The sequence below is a fragment of the Lepidothrix coronata genome, unplaced genomic scaffold (genome assembly GCF_001604755.1).
Source record: "Lepidothrix coronata isolate B3197 unplaced genomic scaffold, Lepidothrix_coronata-1.0 Scaffold12, whole genome shotgun sequence".
Lineage (NCBI taxonomy): Eukaryota > Metazoa > Chordata > Aves > Passeriformes > Pipridae > Lepidothrix > Lepidothrix coronata.
Window position 1 is genome coordinate 8,778,668 of NW_016690192.1, and position 15,285 is coordinate 8,793,952.

At 38.6% G+C, this 15,285-nt stretch overlaps 2 protein-coding genes across 3 annotated transcripts in view; both read right to left on the reverse strand.

Annotated features, from left to right (window-relative positions):
• ZNHIT6 (zinc finger HIT-type containing 6) overlaps window positions 1-5,478 on the reverse strand; it is a 31,188-nt gene extending 25,710 nt beyond the window's left edge. For both annotated transcript variants that reach the window (XM_017805725.1, XM_017805724.1), the window contains exons 1-5: window positions 5,417-5,478; window positions 4,113-4,178; window positions 3,922-4,028; window positions 3,751-3,836; window positions 2,404-2,507 (exon numbers count right to left, since the gene is read on the reverse strand). In XM_017805725.1, coding sequence (XP_017661214.1) covers window positions 2,404-2,507; window positions 3,751-3,836; window positions 3,922-4,028; window positions 4,113-4,178; window positions 5,417-5,469 — 416 coding nt within the window. In that variant the 5' untranslated portion in view covers window positions 5,470-5,478. The remainder of the gene's footprint in view (window positions 1-2,403; window positions 2,508-3,750; window positions 3,837-3,921; window positions 4,029-4,112; window positions 4,179-5,416) is intronic.
• A 725-nt stretch (window positions 5,479-6,203) lies between these two features.
• COL24A1 (collagen type XXIV alpha 1 chain) overlaps window positions 6,204-15,285 on the reverse strand; it is a 127,736-nt gene continuing 118,654 nt past the window's right edge. Inside the window, exons 53-59 of the mRNA XM_017805305.1 lie at window positions 13,840-13,875; window positions 13,719-13,745; window positions 12,386-12,451; window positions 11,594-11,762; window positions 10,793-10,902; window positions 9,466-9,681; window positions 6,204-7,822 (exon numbers count right to left, since the gene is read on the reverse strand). Coding sequence (XP_017660794.1) covers window positions 7,676-7,822; window positions 9,466-9,681; window positions 10,793-10,902; window positions 11,594-11,762; window positions 12,386-12,451; window positions 13,719-13,745; window positions 13,840-13,875 — 771 coding nt within the window. The 3' untranslated portion in view covers window positions 6,204-7,675. The remainder of the gene's footprint in view (window positions 7,823-9,465; window positions 9,682-10,792; window positions 10,903-11,593; window positions 11,763-12,385; window positions 12,452-13,718; window positions 13,746-13,839; window positions 13,876-15,285) is intronic.

Genomic DNA, 15,285 nt, shown 5'->3' on the forward strand with positions numbered 1-15,285 from the left:
CTCTCATTCCTGCCTTGTACAGCCCAACAGTTGGCTCGCAGGGAGAGCGTGAAGACGACATCAGAGAAGACTGTTCTCAGTTTTCCACACACATACACTGAGCAGTTTCCAACTTCCACCCTCTGGAGCAATCTTTCTACAAATCTCAACTGACAAATGGCATGAGAAGAGGTTCAAATCTACAGAAGAGGGACACATAAGGCCCTGAGCTCATATAACTGACATGTGACTATTTGCACAGCTTTACCCAATTTGAATGTAATATTCAATAAAAGGTCATGGGTGTCATGAAGTCACATGGGGCAGGTGTGAAATGCCTGATATTCACTGATTTGATCAAACTTGATTCCTCCGGAACCCATTTAAGGAAAGTTAGCAGAACAGGCCAATTAAAAAAAACAAAACCAACAACCAAAAAAACCAAAAAAGAACCCCCAAAAAACACAGGATAACTTTTAATGAGCATCGTTGAATTCAAATAGCCCATTGTTGCGTGAGCAACAGTAGCAGCAACAGAGAGGAAATGTACCCGTTGTGTAATATTCACTGACCGTGTTCCATACCCTTGGACAGCCTCTACAGGAAAAAACCAGTTACTTCCTATCCTCTTCAGAACAGAGAATGTTATCATGTTCTTTCTGGTGGGATGTGAAAGCCCCAGAAAGGCAACAACAAAAGTACCCTGGACTTTATGACTGATAAAAACCAGTAAGGCATTCTCCCAGTCTGTGAAATATTTCCATACCTATTTGCCAAGAAGTCACCTTCCTTACTCCATTTTTAAATCTGCTTGTGCTAAACAACAAAAAGCACACGATACACATGAAAGCATAATCTGCTCAAAGTTTGTTCCCAGTGAAAGCTATGCTTCCGTGTGTACCCAAAAAGGCTTTCTAGAGGAAAGAAACATGGTACATGAAGGCAAATTTCTGCCAGCACAGCACTGTATCATGTCCAGGGTCATCCCAAAAATGTCAGCCCTCCCCGTATTTGTGCTCTTTCTGTTCTTCTGTCCTCTTAGCTACTGGACACAGCATCCCTGGGCTTCCTGCACTTGCTCTTAAAGACAACTTCTCACTCTGTACTTGTTAAGGGTGTTTATGTTGTTTTATCCATAACATTAAGGAAACTCAGTGAAACTCAGCTCTAAGCCAGAGATATTACAACAGCAAGAGACTACTAAGAGGCATCTGTAAAATGTAGAGCATGCAGCCAAGGAAGAGAAAGCCAGTGCAGAGGCAGACAACCTCTGCAAGGTTTGGGACTACAACCAGGTCTGTTCTGATGGGAGAGCCTCAGAGACCTATTAATTTGGAGTAGAGGGAGGAAAAAATACCTCAGATTTCCTTTCTTTTCACTGGTTCACCCCTGGTTTTCTCTAGCAGAATCAATAAAATATGTAACTTTAAAAGGTTACACTTCTACATCTATTTTACGCTTAATGTTCTGCTGAAAACTAATATACCTACAAAACCCATACCCTGTGCTTTTGCCCCAGAACAGCCCAAACAATACAGGTGGGTCTGTTAAAGTTTCCAGGTGGTTATTACTCTGTCAGAGACAGACCTCTGGTGGCCAGGCAGTGCCTGACACCTCAGAGCACACAGCTCCCAGAACAGAGGGAAAAATACATTCTGAAAACACAATTTGCCACCAAAACTGAGACCATGAAGAAAACAAGTGAAGGAGCCATCGGTGGATCCAGCACAGCTCACTGCTGTGAGAAGCTCAGAACGCGTTTATATTTGCCCCAGTATATCACTGAGCTGAACTCTAGACCTGATTGCTGTCACAATAATAGTTTTACTGTGAAAATACCTTAAAATACAAATTCTAGATATCAGAGAAAACCCACAGAGTGGATAAAGGGAAGAATATTTAAAGTCTCCTGAATTTAAAGTTCTTCCTGAATTCATATCTGACTGTCTGCACTTGTCTAAGCTGTGCTGTACAAAACATTCACATCATCCAGCACAGCAACTCCCATCACAGTATGCAACACAGAACTGTATTGGAAGCACCTCTTCAGATTTGAAGTCAGCCTTTTCAGAGAGAGGAATTTGTGCAAGCCTTCTGCATCAATCCTCTATTATAAAACTTTGAAAAAGGATTTTCTTTTTCCAGTAACAAAACTCAAAATTAAGTAAAAGAACACACCTACTATTACACAATGTTGGCATTTTTCAAAATAAAGCATGAATTATGTAAGCTGTTAAAGTGAGCTCAAAAAGCATAAAAAATGAAAACCTGAAGCATGAAATATTAACTCTACATAGTTTTTGCAAAAAAGAATATTCATCTAACAGATTTTAAAAGCAAGTGTATTGGTATGAACTCAAATTCTCATCATTATATGCTCAGAGAAAACAAAACATTGCTGACTGTAACCAACCAAAGACTCACATGGAATTGAACGTGGTTGAATTTTCTCTTCTTTTTGTAAATCCCACAGGCAGTGTTTTCAGCTCAATATTACACCCTCGAGCTTTGTTTCTCAAGCACTGTAACTGGCAAAAAATAAAAAACACTGTTTAAAAATCTCTGAGTAATATATTTAAAACCTGAAACTTAAACAATAAAAAGCTGACAGGAATTATCAGAAATTTGTGGAAAAGGCCATATCTAATATAATACTTTGAATTTAAAAAACCCCATAATGAATGAAAAAGTTGATAAAGTAAGCCTAGAAACTCTCTGAAACATTTTCAGGAGCAGTTTTTCTATGATTAAAAAAGAAGACACCAATGGGCTCTTCATAGTAAAAGTTCTTTAACATATCATGAAAGTTACAGGCAGCTCTCTTAGGTATAATACCACCATGTGGCTGCTTTTTGGGTTACAACCCCATTAGCAGAAGAGATACAGAAGCACCATCTCAGACACAAATTCTAATTTGAAGGCAGCACTATGGGTATCATCCTACAAACATACCCAGTACCACACCCCAAAAACTGCTACCTATCTTACCATCTTCAGCCCATGTTTTCAGGACATCATGGTACCAAGCAGGCACACAGAGTATGACTCCAGCCTGAGGGAAAGCTGGAGTCTTCTGAATTTATTTTTGTCATCAACATGAGTTCTCTCTGAGTTCAGTGCTATATTTAAAGACGTCTTCAGAAGAGTGGAAAACAAAATGGCCCCGATGCCTTTTTGTGACATATCAACAAGTCAAAATAGTTTGTATCAGATTTGGTTGTGTCTTTTTGTTGTTTGTTTCTTTGTGAGGTATGTTTGCTTGTTTGGTTGGTTGTTGAAAGAGCTTTCACAAAAGCCCCCTCACTCTTAGAAGGCTAGCTTTTAAGTCATAGTTGTGTAGACTTGTTCTTTGAAAAACACTAGGTGCCTTCATTTAGCATACAGGGAAGCATAAAATAATTTTTAGGCAATAAATAAACCCATTGCTTACCTTGGAATTTTGTACTTAAAAATTCAGAAACATTGTGGAGTTGGAAGAAAACATTCAGGCTTTCTTAACACACATCTATTATCCAACAGTAACAGTGATCATGCATCAATTTTAAGAACACACATAGTTAGCAATCTATTCTTCTAAGCAACTGGATGTAGTCATCAATACTATTATTGCATAAACCTAGAGACTTCTTTTGATGTCTGGCTCTAAAATCCAGGGCCACACCTTCGTAGGAGAGGTATCAGCTCTGAAATCTGGACTGGGACTGCCTCAGTGGAAATTCAAACGTAGTCAATCCTAACTCTAAAAGACCAAGTGGCTAATTAAAAACTTACAAGTCTTTTTGTTGCTGGACTATGCACAGTACAATGTCGAGCAGCAGCATCAGCTGTCCTTCCTACATCTTCCAGGAAACGATAATCTGAAGATAAAAAGAGAACAAAGAAAAATGTAGTGCTAACCTAGTAAAATCAAAGAATTTTAAAAAGCACAAGGTGCATTCTTACCACTCAAAAGGTTCAAGTCAGTAAATTCATTTACAGAGACAAATGCTGTTTTATCCCTGACTCCGTTACAGCTCAGTGCAAGCTTATGTTTCTTTACACACAACAGACTGAAACGACAAAAGGAAAAGATAAACATGTTTAGCACATAATGGAGAAAATAACCAAAACAGTTTAATTCAGATAACAGATACCTGCACGAATATTTCATGCATCGTGGACATCTGTATTTAGCTTCTTCTTTGCTACAGGTTTCACATCTGAAAGAAGCAAAAAACACATCTTAATAAAGCAGCAGCTTTGTGCCTGACTAGCCTAAGAAGGTGCCTGTTCAACAACCAGGCACTAGGCCATCCATGGTATTTTCAGGAAAAGCTAACTGCACCTTGAAAGAAGAAAGAGAAAATACAAATGCCCTGGATTAGAAAAGGCGGCAGACAACGGGGAATATCTCCAAACACATAAATATTAAAACACAGTACCTGGAAGAAAAAAAACCCAACCCATGCTAACTCAGAGCTGGAACCACAGCAAGCCTTCAGCAGTTTACTCTCTGTGGCCCTGTTGTATCAGTGCTTTTCTCTGTTCACCCACCTGTAATGTGCACTGTACCATGCTGGCTTATAATACTCCCAGTTTTAGGCAAATAGAAAATAAATGTCGAGGATTCACACTAAAGCCTGAACAACGCATCCCATTTTTTTCACTGAAACAGGAAGACCATGACAACATGGTCAGGCAAACAACTTCTGGTTTCTGTTCAGTAGTGCAAGCCCTGAAGTCAAGGAACCTTTCAGGCATAATATGTAAGCCTTATGAATACAACTAACAAATATTATATCAGTAAAAAAAAATTCCTCTAGAAATATGACCTTATGCTTTTTAACTAGGCTATTGCAAGTTAAATGTTTCTACCATTCTTAGAAAAAAGTTATTTATGTAGTAACTGAAATAATCGTCACTTTTTATTTTAAGTCTGACAAGCACGGGAGAGAAATAACCCTTCCCGCACGTCAGTAAAGTTTTCTAGAATGGTACAAAGCCACCATTTTCAACGGGTGGAGGAAAAGTGTCAGCCTCAAGCCATTTCTCTCCTCCCCACCACGTGCTTGGTGCCCGCTGGCAGTGGGGGTCTGAAGGACAAGCTCAGCAACATCACCTCCTGACGAGCTGATGGATTTGTGTACCGGCAGCACAAAGTGCTATAAGAACCGGAAAAAAAGTGCTTCACACACTGCAAAGCAGAAACGGTGAATTACTCTGAGCAAGGCCTCCTTTTCCCGTTTTTGCAGTATCTCTGCAGTGCCGGCCGCACCTCAGCGGTTCAGAGAGAGCTGTGCCGGGCGCGCCCTGGCGCAGCCCCTGGGAGCAGCGCTCGGGCCCTCCGCCCGCTAAGGGGAAACGAGAGGGCGCGGAGGCTGCGGGGCACAGGATCGCCGCCGTGTCGGTCCGGCGTTGCCCTTTCCCTCCGGCGGCCGCGAGGAGGGCGCTCCCCTACCTGTGCAGGGACATCTTCCCGCTGCCCGTGCCGGCCCCGTCCCGCTCCGCCATGGCCGCGCCACCGGGCCCGCGCGCGGCCCCACGGGCCGGGCGGAGCCACGGCGCGCTCCCCGCGCGGCGGCGCCGCCTGGCGGCCGCTCCCGACACCCGCTCCCTCAGAGCGAGCGGGACGCGCGTCCCAGTGCCAGAGGCTTTCCCAAACACACGGGAGGCTTTCCCAAACACTCGGGAGGCTTTCCGAAACACGCACGGCGCCGCACACCAGCGCACCGCCGAACGGGCGGTTTCGCCACGCGGTTGCGGCGCTTCCCAACCCCGGGAACGCGTTTCACCGTTACCTGTCCGTGTCCGGCTGCCCCAACTCGGCGTCCCATCTGTCTGCGCGGGATGAACATTTTTGCCTCAACTACAGAAACACACATCCGAGCAGCCTTCTAAAGCTTTAAGCTCCTTGTTTTAAAAATAGATAATTTCCGAGATGTAGAACTTCAAAAAATAGTACAGTGAGAGGAATAAAAATATACATGAAGCTGAACATTTTCCAAAAGATTATAATAATAAAAAACCACCCCAAACATTTGTCACAACATCAGCTCCAAAGCCAAACTAACAGCACATGTCAAGTCCTAATGTCAGTGTTTTGATCTTGAAAATGCAAAAAGACAGTTTCTCTAACCTTTATCATCACTCTGCGATCTTGTTTTGTCTTTGAGAAAATCCGTTGAAACCAAAGTGGTCAAAACTGATGCTTCAATACAAAATGTTAAATGGGATGTACATGTATGTTACCTTGTAAGAGCAGACACTGTCCCCCTGGTAGTACCATGGCATAGAGAATATGCATTTCCCCTTGGGAAGACAAGTACTGCCACCTAACAGAAGTGCCCTTTCAGAGGATTTTCATCCTTACTAAAAATGACCTACACGATACGAAACAGAATAGTAAAAGACAAACAGATAGCTTAGAAGCTTATTTTATTATACTTTGGTAAGTGTGGTTTCCTGAAGATCAAGCAGACAAGTTATTCGAACACTCCCCTGCTCCCCGCTACAGTCTGGCATCACCCTGCCATGTACTCCTGAGCACGCTTTGAATTGATAATAGGTAGAGGCATATAAATATAAAGAGTGCTTTTGCTAATGGTAAAATTGTTCTTTTTTACTAAAAAAATTTGGTTGAACATTTTAGAATTAATTAAAAAACCCCAAAATGATCTGATAACTTTGCAAAAAAATGGAATTTCTAAGAGGATGAAATGCTGTTTGTAGTTTAACAGCAGCCATCCAAAAGATACGCTGTAGTAGATTTTTTCAGAAGTGACAAAATATATACAGAATGTATCATCTGAAGCTGGCTTTGGCATTAACAATGTTAACTGAAATACAGACTCTAAAACTCAAAACTACTTTAGGCAGCTCTTCTACAAGAATTTTTACAATGGCTGTAAAGTAAACTGTTCTGAATATATGCATCATATACAATATGCTGTCCTATATACCATTTTCCAAAATAGTACACAAAAATATTTTAAACAAGAAATCCACATAAATAATGTTTTCATTGTAGTGAAGTATGTGACCGACAATTTAAAATAAGTACCTTTACAACAGAAACATATCCTGATGTAACCAGCACATACAGTCTGAAAGAAAAGGGACTCAAATAATCTCTGCTAAGGCCACAAGCACCTTGTGTTATGAAAAGCACCAAGGCAACACGGACAGGAAACACAAAAGAGGTAGTGTGCCATCTGTTCAGATGTGTGTGTCCACAAAGGACTAGAATAAAACAATGTTTAAGAAAAGAAGACGTACTGTACTGTGGCATGATTCACTTTTCATATATAAGCTATTGCACATTCAGGAGCATTAGCAGATATTGCTCCCTTAGGATCATATGCCTCCAGCTTTTCTCAGGATGATTTTTTTGCAGTGGTGTTAAAGAAATTGTTAAGAACACTTGATGTCCTGAAAAATCCATGTTCAGATACTCCATTCCAGGAAATTATGCAAGAAAGCACCAAGAAATTTATTTTTAAATACTTTAAGAAAATTGTTGCAGTCTTTTCTCTCTTTCTTTTATTTTTCAATGCTATTTCTCCTAAGGAGGAAGTCTTTTTCTTCCTGAGGTTCTTTAACCAACAGTATTTAAAATGATTCTTAGTTTCCTAGTCATTTTGCCTGTAATGGATCATTACTTTTGCATTCAATCTATGCAGAACCTCCATGTTGATGAAAGAAAAACCGGACAGAAACCTTAAAGGAAGCACACTGAACCACTTTCTACGAAGTGCTGCTGTCCTGGTTTGAGGTGAGGAAGTGCATTAACTTGAACCACTGGAAGCTGCCTAGTGTCCTGAGTGTGAAAAAAGAACTGTGTCTTACGCCAGCTGCCATCTTCAATCTGCAACACACAGAAGAAGAATATTAGATTCATATAAAAGATGTCCTTCGAAACACAAATGAAAATTGTGCTTATAGAGAGGAAGAGAAGTAGTGTACAGAAACATTTTTTCTTCTAGCAATTCCTATAGAAACTAATTCCTATAGAATCTAATCTAGCAAATGCCATTTCTCCCTTGCAATACCATGGGCACTCTGGGCAAAGCTGAAGCCAGAAAACAGCTGAGCCCAGAATCCACTTTGAGTGGATGCAGACACAGTGCAACATGTCTCAGAGCAGAACACCTTTGCAAGCTAAGTGACTCATATAGATTCTAAATTCACCCCCAAATCTGAACAGCAGGTGTCAGGTTATCAACTCTACAGGCACTTGAATGACTCTGTATGCCCTTGAAAAACAAACACGGGAATCAGAGATGCATTTTTGCTATGAGCTTTGTATTGTTTACTCTAATCCTTAAAAAAAATCTCAGTAAAAATTGATACCTCATAATAATTATAAAATAGTAGTATAACAGTGCTTGAGGCTGGGAATGCCTTGATAGTTGCAATCAATCCATTCTTAAAAACCATCGAGTACAGCGTATACCACTGAAAAATGGAATCCCTACAGAGAGGGGAATGTGTCAGATTCTGCAGCAGACTTGTACAGCACACAGTTTCCCACAGAAAGAGTGACAGACCTTGTAGAGTCTCACAGAAAAATGGCACTTTTCAATAGCCATCTCAGTATGCCCTAATTTTTCTCAGGGGATAAAACAGTCCCAAACAGACTGGAAGGTGGGGAGAAGGGGCTCCAATGGCCATACTTTATCGGCATGCCACAGGCCAGAGCATCTAATTAGCATCTGCTAATAAAGGCTCCAAGCATAATGGCTTTGAAGTGCCTCAGTAAAGCCACTTTCTGTTTTGAGATTAAAAATCTCACCCTTGTATCGATATTGAACCAGCCTCATGCCTTTTGTTATTGCAAATGAAAGTAGAGCTATAAAACACTGAAAGTGTAAGATGCTTGGTTGCTGTATTTCACAGTGTTCTCCCACGACTTTTACCAAATGTCTCAAATCTTGGTGAGTAATCGGAACATTTGAAAATTAATAAACTCTTCCAATTTTTCCTAAAAATTTCCTAAAATACAATATTTTAGTTAGCCATGGACTCAATTTCCACTCATTATTATTTTCTGAAATAATCAAACAATTGACTCATAGTCAGTGAATTTAAAGGCATTTAGTTGTTCAAAAATAATGTCCAACCTGTTTGAACCTGAAATTTTGTGTTAAATAATCTCAGCAGAACTCTTACTAAAGCCTGAATTTTCATTTTGACAGTAACTATTTTTAAATTTTCCTGGTGGACCTCCTTATTTCTGTGCTGATATCTCTCCAGTGTCTTCATACAGTCTCAAAATACGAGACACAAAGCAAACAGCAAGTATAGATACTCTATATCACTGCAATTTGTTTTACCTTTGAATAGATGTTGAATTCAGTATCAAAAGGCTGGCATGTGCAGAACTAGGTAAAGAAGCAAGCTTTAAGGGGTGTGAATCTAAATGATTGTTATTTATCTGCAGAAAGTTAATAATGTCTACACAGTAACTCCAGTACTGTTTTAATAATGCTAATGCTAAAAACTATTTACCATGCATTCATCCATAAGGACCTTTGGTTCAAGAAGTGTATTTGCTTTAAATATTTGACCGTTCCATCCTTTAAAGGTAACTGATGTCTTCCGGCCACCTGCTTTATTTAATCCCCACAGTGGTGTGTTCAGACAATGAACTGTGATGCTGTGGGTTGCTTCTGAGCTCAGTAAATGAAGGAAGTTCATCTGCACTTTTCCAACGCCAAACTCCAGCTAAGTTCCAAGAGAAAGACATGGTTAGACTTATGGCTGGACTATGCTGAATGGCCACAGCAACACAAAGTGCCATGAACATACAAGTGTGGTGTTCAGGAATAGGAGAATGTACATGTTTATATACATTGGGATCAATGCCAAAGAGCATGATTTGCATTCTTCAGGGGAGATGTCAGGTTCTATTACAGTGATTATTATAAACAGAAGCTTTCATAGGACATTTTCAAAGCTTAAATATAAACATTTGCTAATGCTTATAACATTGCTGAAACACAGCTGGGCAGAAAAAACTATTTTTAAATAAGGAAACTGAAAGAAATGCTTTTGTGATTCAAAGATATTACCAGCAGCAGTGTTTTAACTGCAGTCACATCACTCTGCTGTTTAGTTTTCTTAGACCACAGGTTCTGGCAATACCAATATCCCATTACAAATGCAAAAATTCACAAGCATATTTTGATTTTAGACAGAAAATATAGTTAGTCATTACTCAACAAGAATTTCTCCAAGACTATTTCATATTCAGAGATCTTTCAAATACAGGAATGCATATGTGAACTTCATGGCATTTCTGATGCTCTTCAGTGACTACAGTGTACATGCAAAACTCCACAAACAAAAAATTTCTTTTCCCAAGAGTTCAAGAACTTCATGTACAAGGGAGCATGAACTAACGATATAAAGGAAACCAGTCTCTCCCTAATGGCATTTAAAAGTACCTAGGTGTTGAAGAGCAGAAATAATCTTCATCCTTCCCATTGCAAAGACCTCAGCATCTCCACACTTAACTGCCCTGAGTGTTGAGATACTAATGTAGCTCAGAAGCATTTCAGGCTTATTTTGATGCCTTGTGTAGGAAAGTATGAAGCAAAACAAAATACTTCTATCAGCATGGAAACTGAGTAAATGATCACAGTGAGAGTTAGACTAACATATACAGTCCCCAGAAAATCTGTAACTTTTTTAACAGAATACACAATATGTTCTTCCTCAAAGATGCACAATAAACCCCCCCTGAAATCTAGCATCTTTTCATGAGTTAAGTAAATAAGCATGCATTAGTTTAGAGTTCAAGCACAGACACAGTCTCTCTAGAAGCAATGCATACCTTTGTCACAGACAGTGGTGTTAAACATGTCTGACCACCTGCAGTGAAGTTGCAGAAAACTTCAATGGCATCAGAAGGACATCCAATGTTTGGGTCAATCCAGTATTTTCCTATTAGCATATAATTTCAGATGGAAAATAAAACCAAAATATAATTGCTACTAAACAATTTGCTAAAATATTCAATGTTTCTTGGCAAGTATTACTTATATAATTACCACAGCTTCACAAAGAAGGGAAAGAAAAGGAACATGAAAGTCTTTTCAGTATTATAATTATACTAATAACAGGTACTGACCAAAATTGTCATAACCACCCATTTATGATTACAATTACAATGACATGACAGGTTTAAATATGGGGGGGGGTGTTAAATGAAATACTGATTCAATAACTTCTGGGATACAGCAACTGTCAGTGTATATGACAGTGGTAGTGTAGTGTATACAACTTTCTCATTAGGAATCTAGAATCTGATCCCCAAAAAATTCATTGCAAGATTAGCTATAAATACTTGGAAAACTTTTAATCACAAAATTGGATTCAGTTTCACATTTTCTGGATACCTCTGTTACTGACAGATATAATCTGTCTCTAATACCTAGGTAATATTAGATAGCTATATACTTCCACCTTTAAAACTCAGAAATTGCATCTTAAATATGAAATAAAGGTTGCACACTGCAACAGAATATAATAAAAAAAAATCTACACATCAGAATTTTCATGCAGAAAGTAACATTTGGAATCAACACATTTCAAAGCTACTTGTGTTCAAGCTTTAGTGAAAGTGGGTACCTACCATCTGACACTTTACGTTCACAATTAAGCAAATCCCTGCAGATGCGTGCTGGGTTATCCCGTGTGCCAAGAGGATTCTTGATGCTGTGCAGTAAATTGCTAAGGTAGTGGAGTGTTTTGAATATCTCTGTACTGTGATCTAGTAAAGTTACTTCAGTATTCTGGTATTTCTGCCAAGGGTCATTAGTAAATGTGTTACCACAAAGAAGTATCACAACAACAGTACACACAGTAAAAGTCAATTGGCCATTGAATAGCCAGACAGAATCAAAGTACTTATATGAATGCAATCAGCCATATAAAACACCATAAGAATAATACATCCTGATAAACAAATTAGTACATTTTATTAAAATTGTCAGAGCAGTGATGTTACAGGTAGGTTTAGATCATGCAAATTTGTCATTATGACATATTGACATAAAAATGTGGATACATTTTCTTGCAATCAATGGGGCCACAGACATACATATATTTTATTTTTTTTTCTCAAACCCTAAATGCCACTATTATTATCATCTGTGGCTGAACAGATACAGTCCACTATGCGTGATAGTAAATTTCCATTACTACCAATCATGACAAAAAAGTAGAAGCATTGTTGGTTTTCTTAATTTTATTTCAAATATATCCTATAAATTCTAGCATGTTTAATTACATCCTACAATAATTATTTGCTATCCATGATTGATTTTAAACTAAGTCTTTTAAAAGAAGCCCTGTTCTGTCCTCAAAAAATAGCATTGTAACTGCATATCCTGTATGACAATGTAAATACAGTGAAATATATTACCTCCATCTGCAGGGCAGCATTTGTCTCAAATAAAGCTTGAACAGCAGCATTGAGGTCCACTTGTTTCTAAAAAAACAGGTATTTCAGAATATAAAAAGATGAAAAAGAATATTCAAAAATGCAAGTGGCAAAGTCTTTGAGCACTGTAGCAACATACATGAGAGCTTTATTATTTTGTCCTTTTAGAAAATAATTCATTGTAAACACATTTAAAATAAGATCTTTCCTTTAATTTCCAAAAAATGCAAGGATGTATACACAAAAAACATATTTGATTTTTATTAGTACACCCATATCCCATTTAATGATAGTACTCCTGGAACCTGGAAAAAAGATACTGCAACAGTTGTTACGCATTATTGCCCCAACTTATTCCTCCCAGCCATTTATTTAATATACTTTAAAAAACCAATCCAGCTATGTGTGAAAAGGTGTTACTCCTTTACAGAGAAGCCCACGAAGAATATCTGAATCAGATATCAGCAGCCGATGGATCACTCTTCCTGATGTATGAGCAAGTACCGAGACTGACAAACCTCCTCTAAAGGAGGAAGCCTGTTTCTTGTGTATCTTCATTCCCTGCACTTTGTGTGACATTGTCATGGTAGAGATATTGTGATCGTGTGTATAATGTGATATGGTATTTATCTGTACAGTCATTGTAATATATTCCCTTTCCCCATTCTGAGTCTGGTGTGTTTTGTCTGGAAAAACCCATCTCACATTAGGTTGAGATGTGGGAGGCGGCTAGGACTAGGGAATTGGATTTTGGGGCTATCTCAAACCATGACAGACATACATACCAGATCCAGACAGAAGATTTGTATAATTTAAAAGAATTTAATCACCCACACAAGCATCTAGTTCTTGCAATTTGATCTCAGATTACATATATCATTACAGCTTCAGGACCCTACAGATGGTCAGTCTGTTCTAACTGACACAATCCCTTAAGAAACTAAATCTGTGTGCATGTATATACATCTATCTATCTATGGAGAACATCTGAGCCAGAAACAACACAAAATTTTCTGTTGCTGACTCTAAGACCATTTAAATACAGGAGAAAAACTTTTTAGTGACAAAGTTAACCCATGTCAAAAGTATGAGCATGTCCATGACAGTTGCCTGTTGAGGGCTCACCAGCATGGCAGAACAGAACTGACAGAGCAAGACAGAAGGTTCAAAAAATGTTTTGCTGTACTGATGGAAGCTGTAGAAAAACGTATTTGCATTTCAGATGCAATGACGGAACAAGCAGTGCATTTGATGAGGATCCTGCTATTTTCACTTTCAAAAAAGCATCGTAACTTAGGGCTGTTACAGAATTTACCCTTGGTCCTGGGGGTCCAGGTGGTCCCTGGAAAATGTGAAAAAATAGATATTAGATGGTTCACATCTTTATGTAATGCAATTACAATGAAAAAATAAGGCATGTATTTTTATGCACTTACAGGTGGCCCTGGCTGGCCCTGCAGTCCCTGAGGACCCTAAAAGAAACAAAGATAAAATGCACCAGTGATGCATAAACATCTCTTGTTTTACATTTATGTATTTTTTATATCACAAAATGCCCCAGTTGAAGATGATGTGATACAGCTGTGGTAAAGCTGTAGATTATTAGTTACTATTGTTAAAGTACCCTACTCTCTTAACACATGAATATTCCTGTTGGAATTGTGCTATCTGGTCACTTGTTTCTCCAACTATTTTGGACACTAAGGGAACATTAAAAGTCACACAAAGTATTAATATATAACGTGCTATACATTGTGCCAGTGTTATATGCGTGTTGACAACATAAGTACTACAAGAGATAAATGATCATAAAAGCATTGTAAGTAATGTTATGGGTAGTTGCAAAAAATTAACTGATCTACTTTACTCCATGAGTATGTGCTAGGCATTTACTAGTTTAATTTATTAGCAGTGTCAATTTTCAGGCAGAACATGTTATGTTCATTGTTCCACAATGATATTGCAGGCTTCCTTTGTATTCGAGAAGTTATGCCCTTATTTTCTCATTGTAAGTAGCTTCATTTTACTGTGTAGAATAATGCAGTGGGGAGGAGAGGAGGAGCAGGAATAGCTGCTTTTCCTTAGCCTACAGTGTCTACAACACACATAGCCTTAAATCTGAGTTTTAGGCTGCCTTAGAGTTGAACATGGGCCCTTCCAATACAATAAACCCATTTGAATTATTCATTCTTTGATCAACTATTCACATTAAGGCAGAAAGATCATGAATATTTATTAATATACAATGTTACTTGTGTCTCTGTTAAACTCTCATCTTCAATCTCCATAAACTTAAAGGCTCCAGGAGCTGTTGTAACAAAAAGAATAGCACTAACAATAACAAGGAAAAAAATAGGTGGCAGTGCCTTAAGAAGAGCAAAAGAGAAGAAGGAATGAAAGGCATAGGCTAGATCTACACCTTAAATTAGTAAAACCTTTTAACACAACTGAGTCAATTCAAGCAAAACATTCTTTTGCCAGTGGTGCTTGTATCAATTACTTGAGCACAATAAGCTGTTCCAAGGAAAAGCCCTTTCACATCAGTATGGTCACGCTAGAACTAAATCTCTGCCAAAAGAGAAATAATCTTATGTGACATGGTCATGCTGACAAATATTGTGAAACTGTTCTAGTCAAATAGGAATTAAGTTGTAAATCACTTGATATAGTAATAAGTATTCCTGCTGTGAGATTTCACAGCAAGCAAGATCTATGTGAGTGTCATTTCATGCTACAACTTCTGAACTAAGGCTGTTCTCCAGCTGCCACCAGCAAGGACAGCTGGAAGGCCAGATTCAATCTAAGATTAATTAATGTACATTTAAAAAAAGGATCTCAAAGCAGATAGGAGTGGTTTAAGTCACTAAGGCTGCAAATTTATC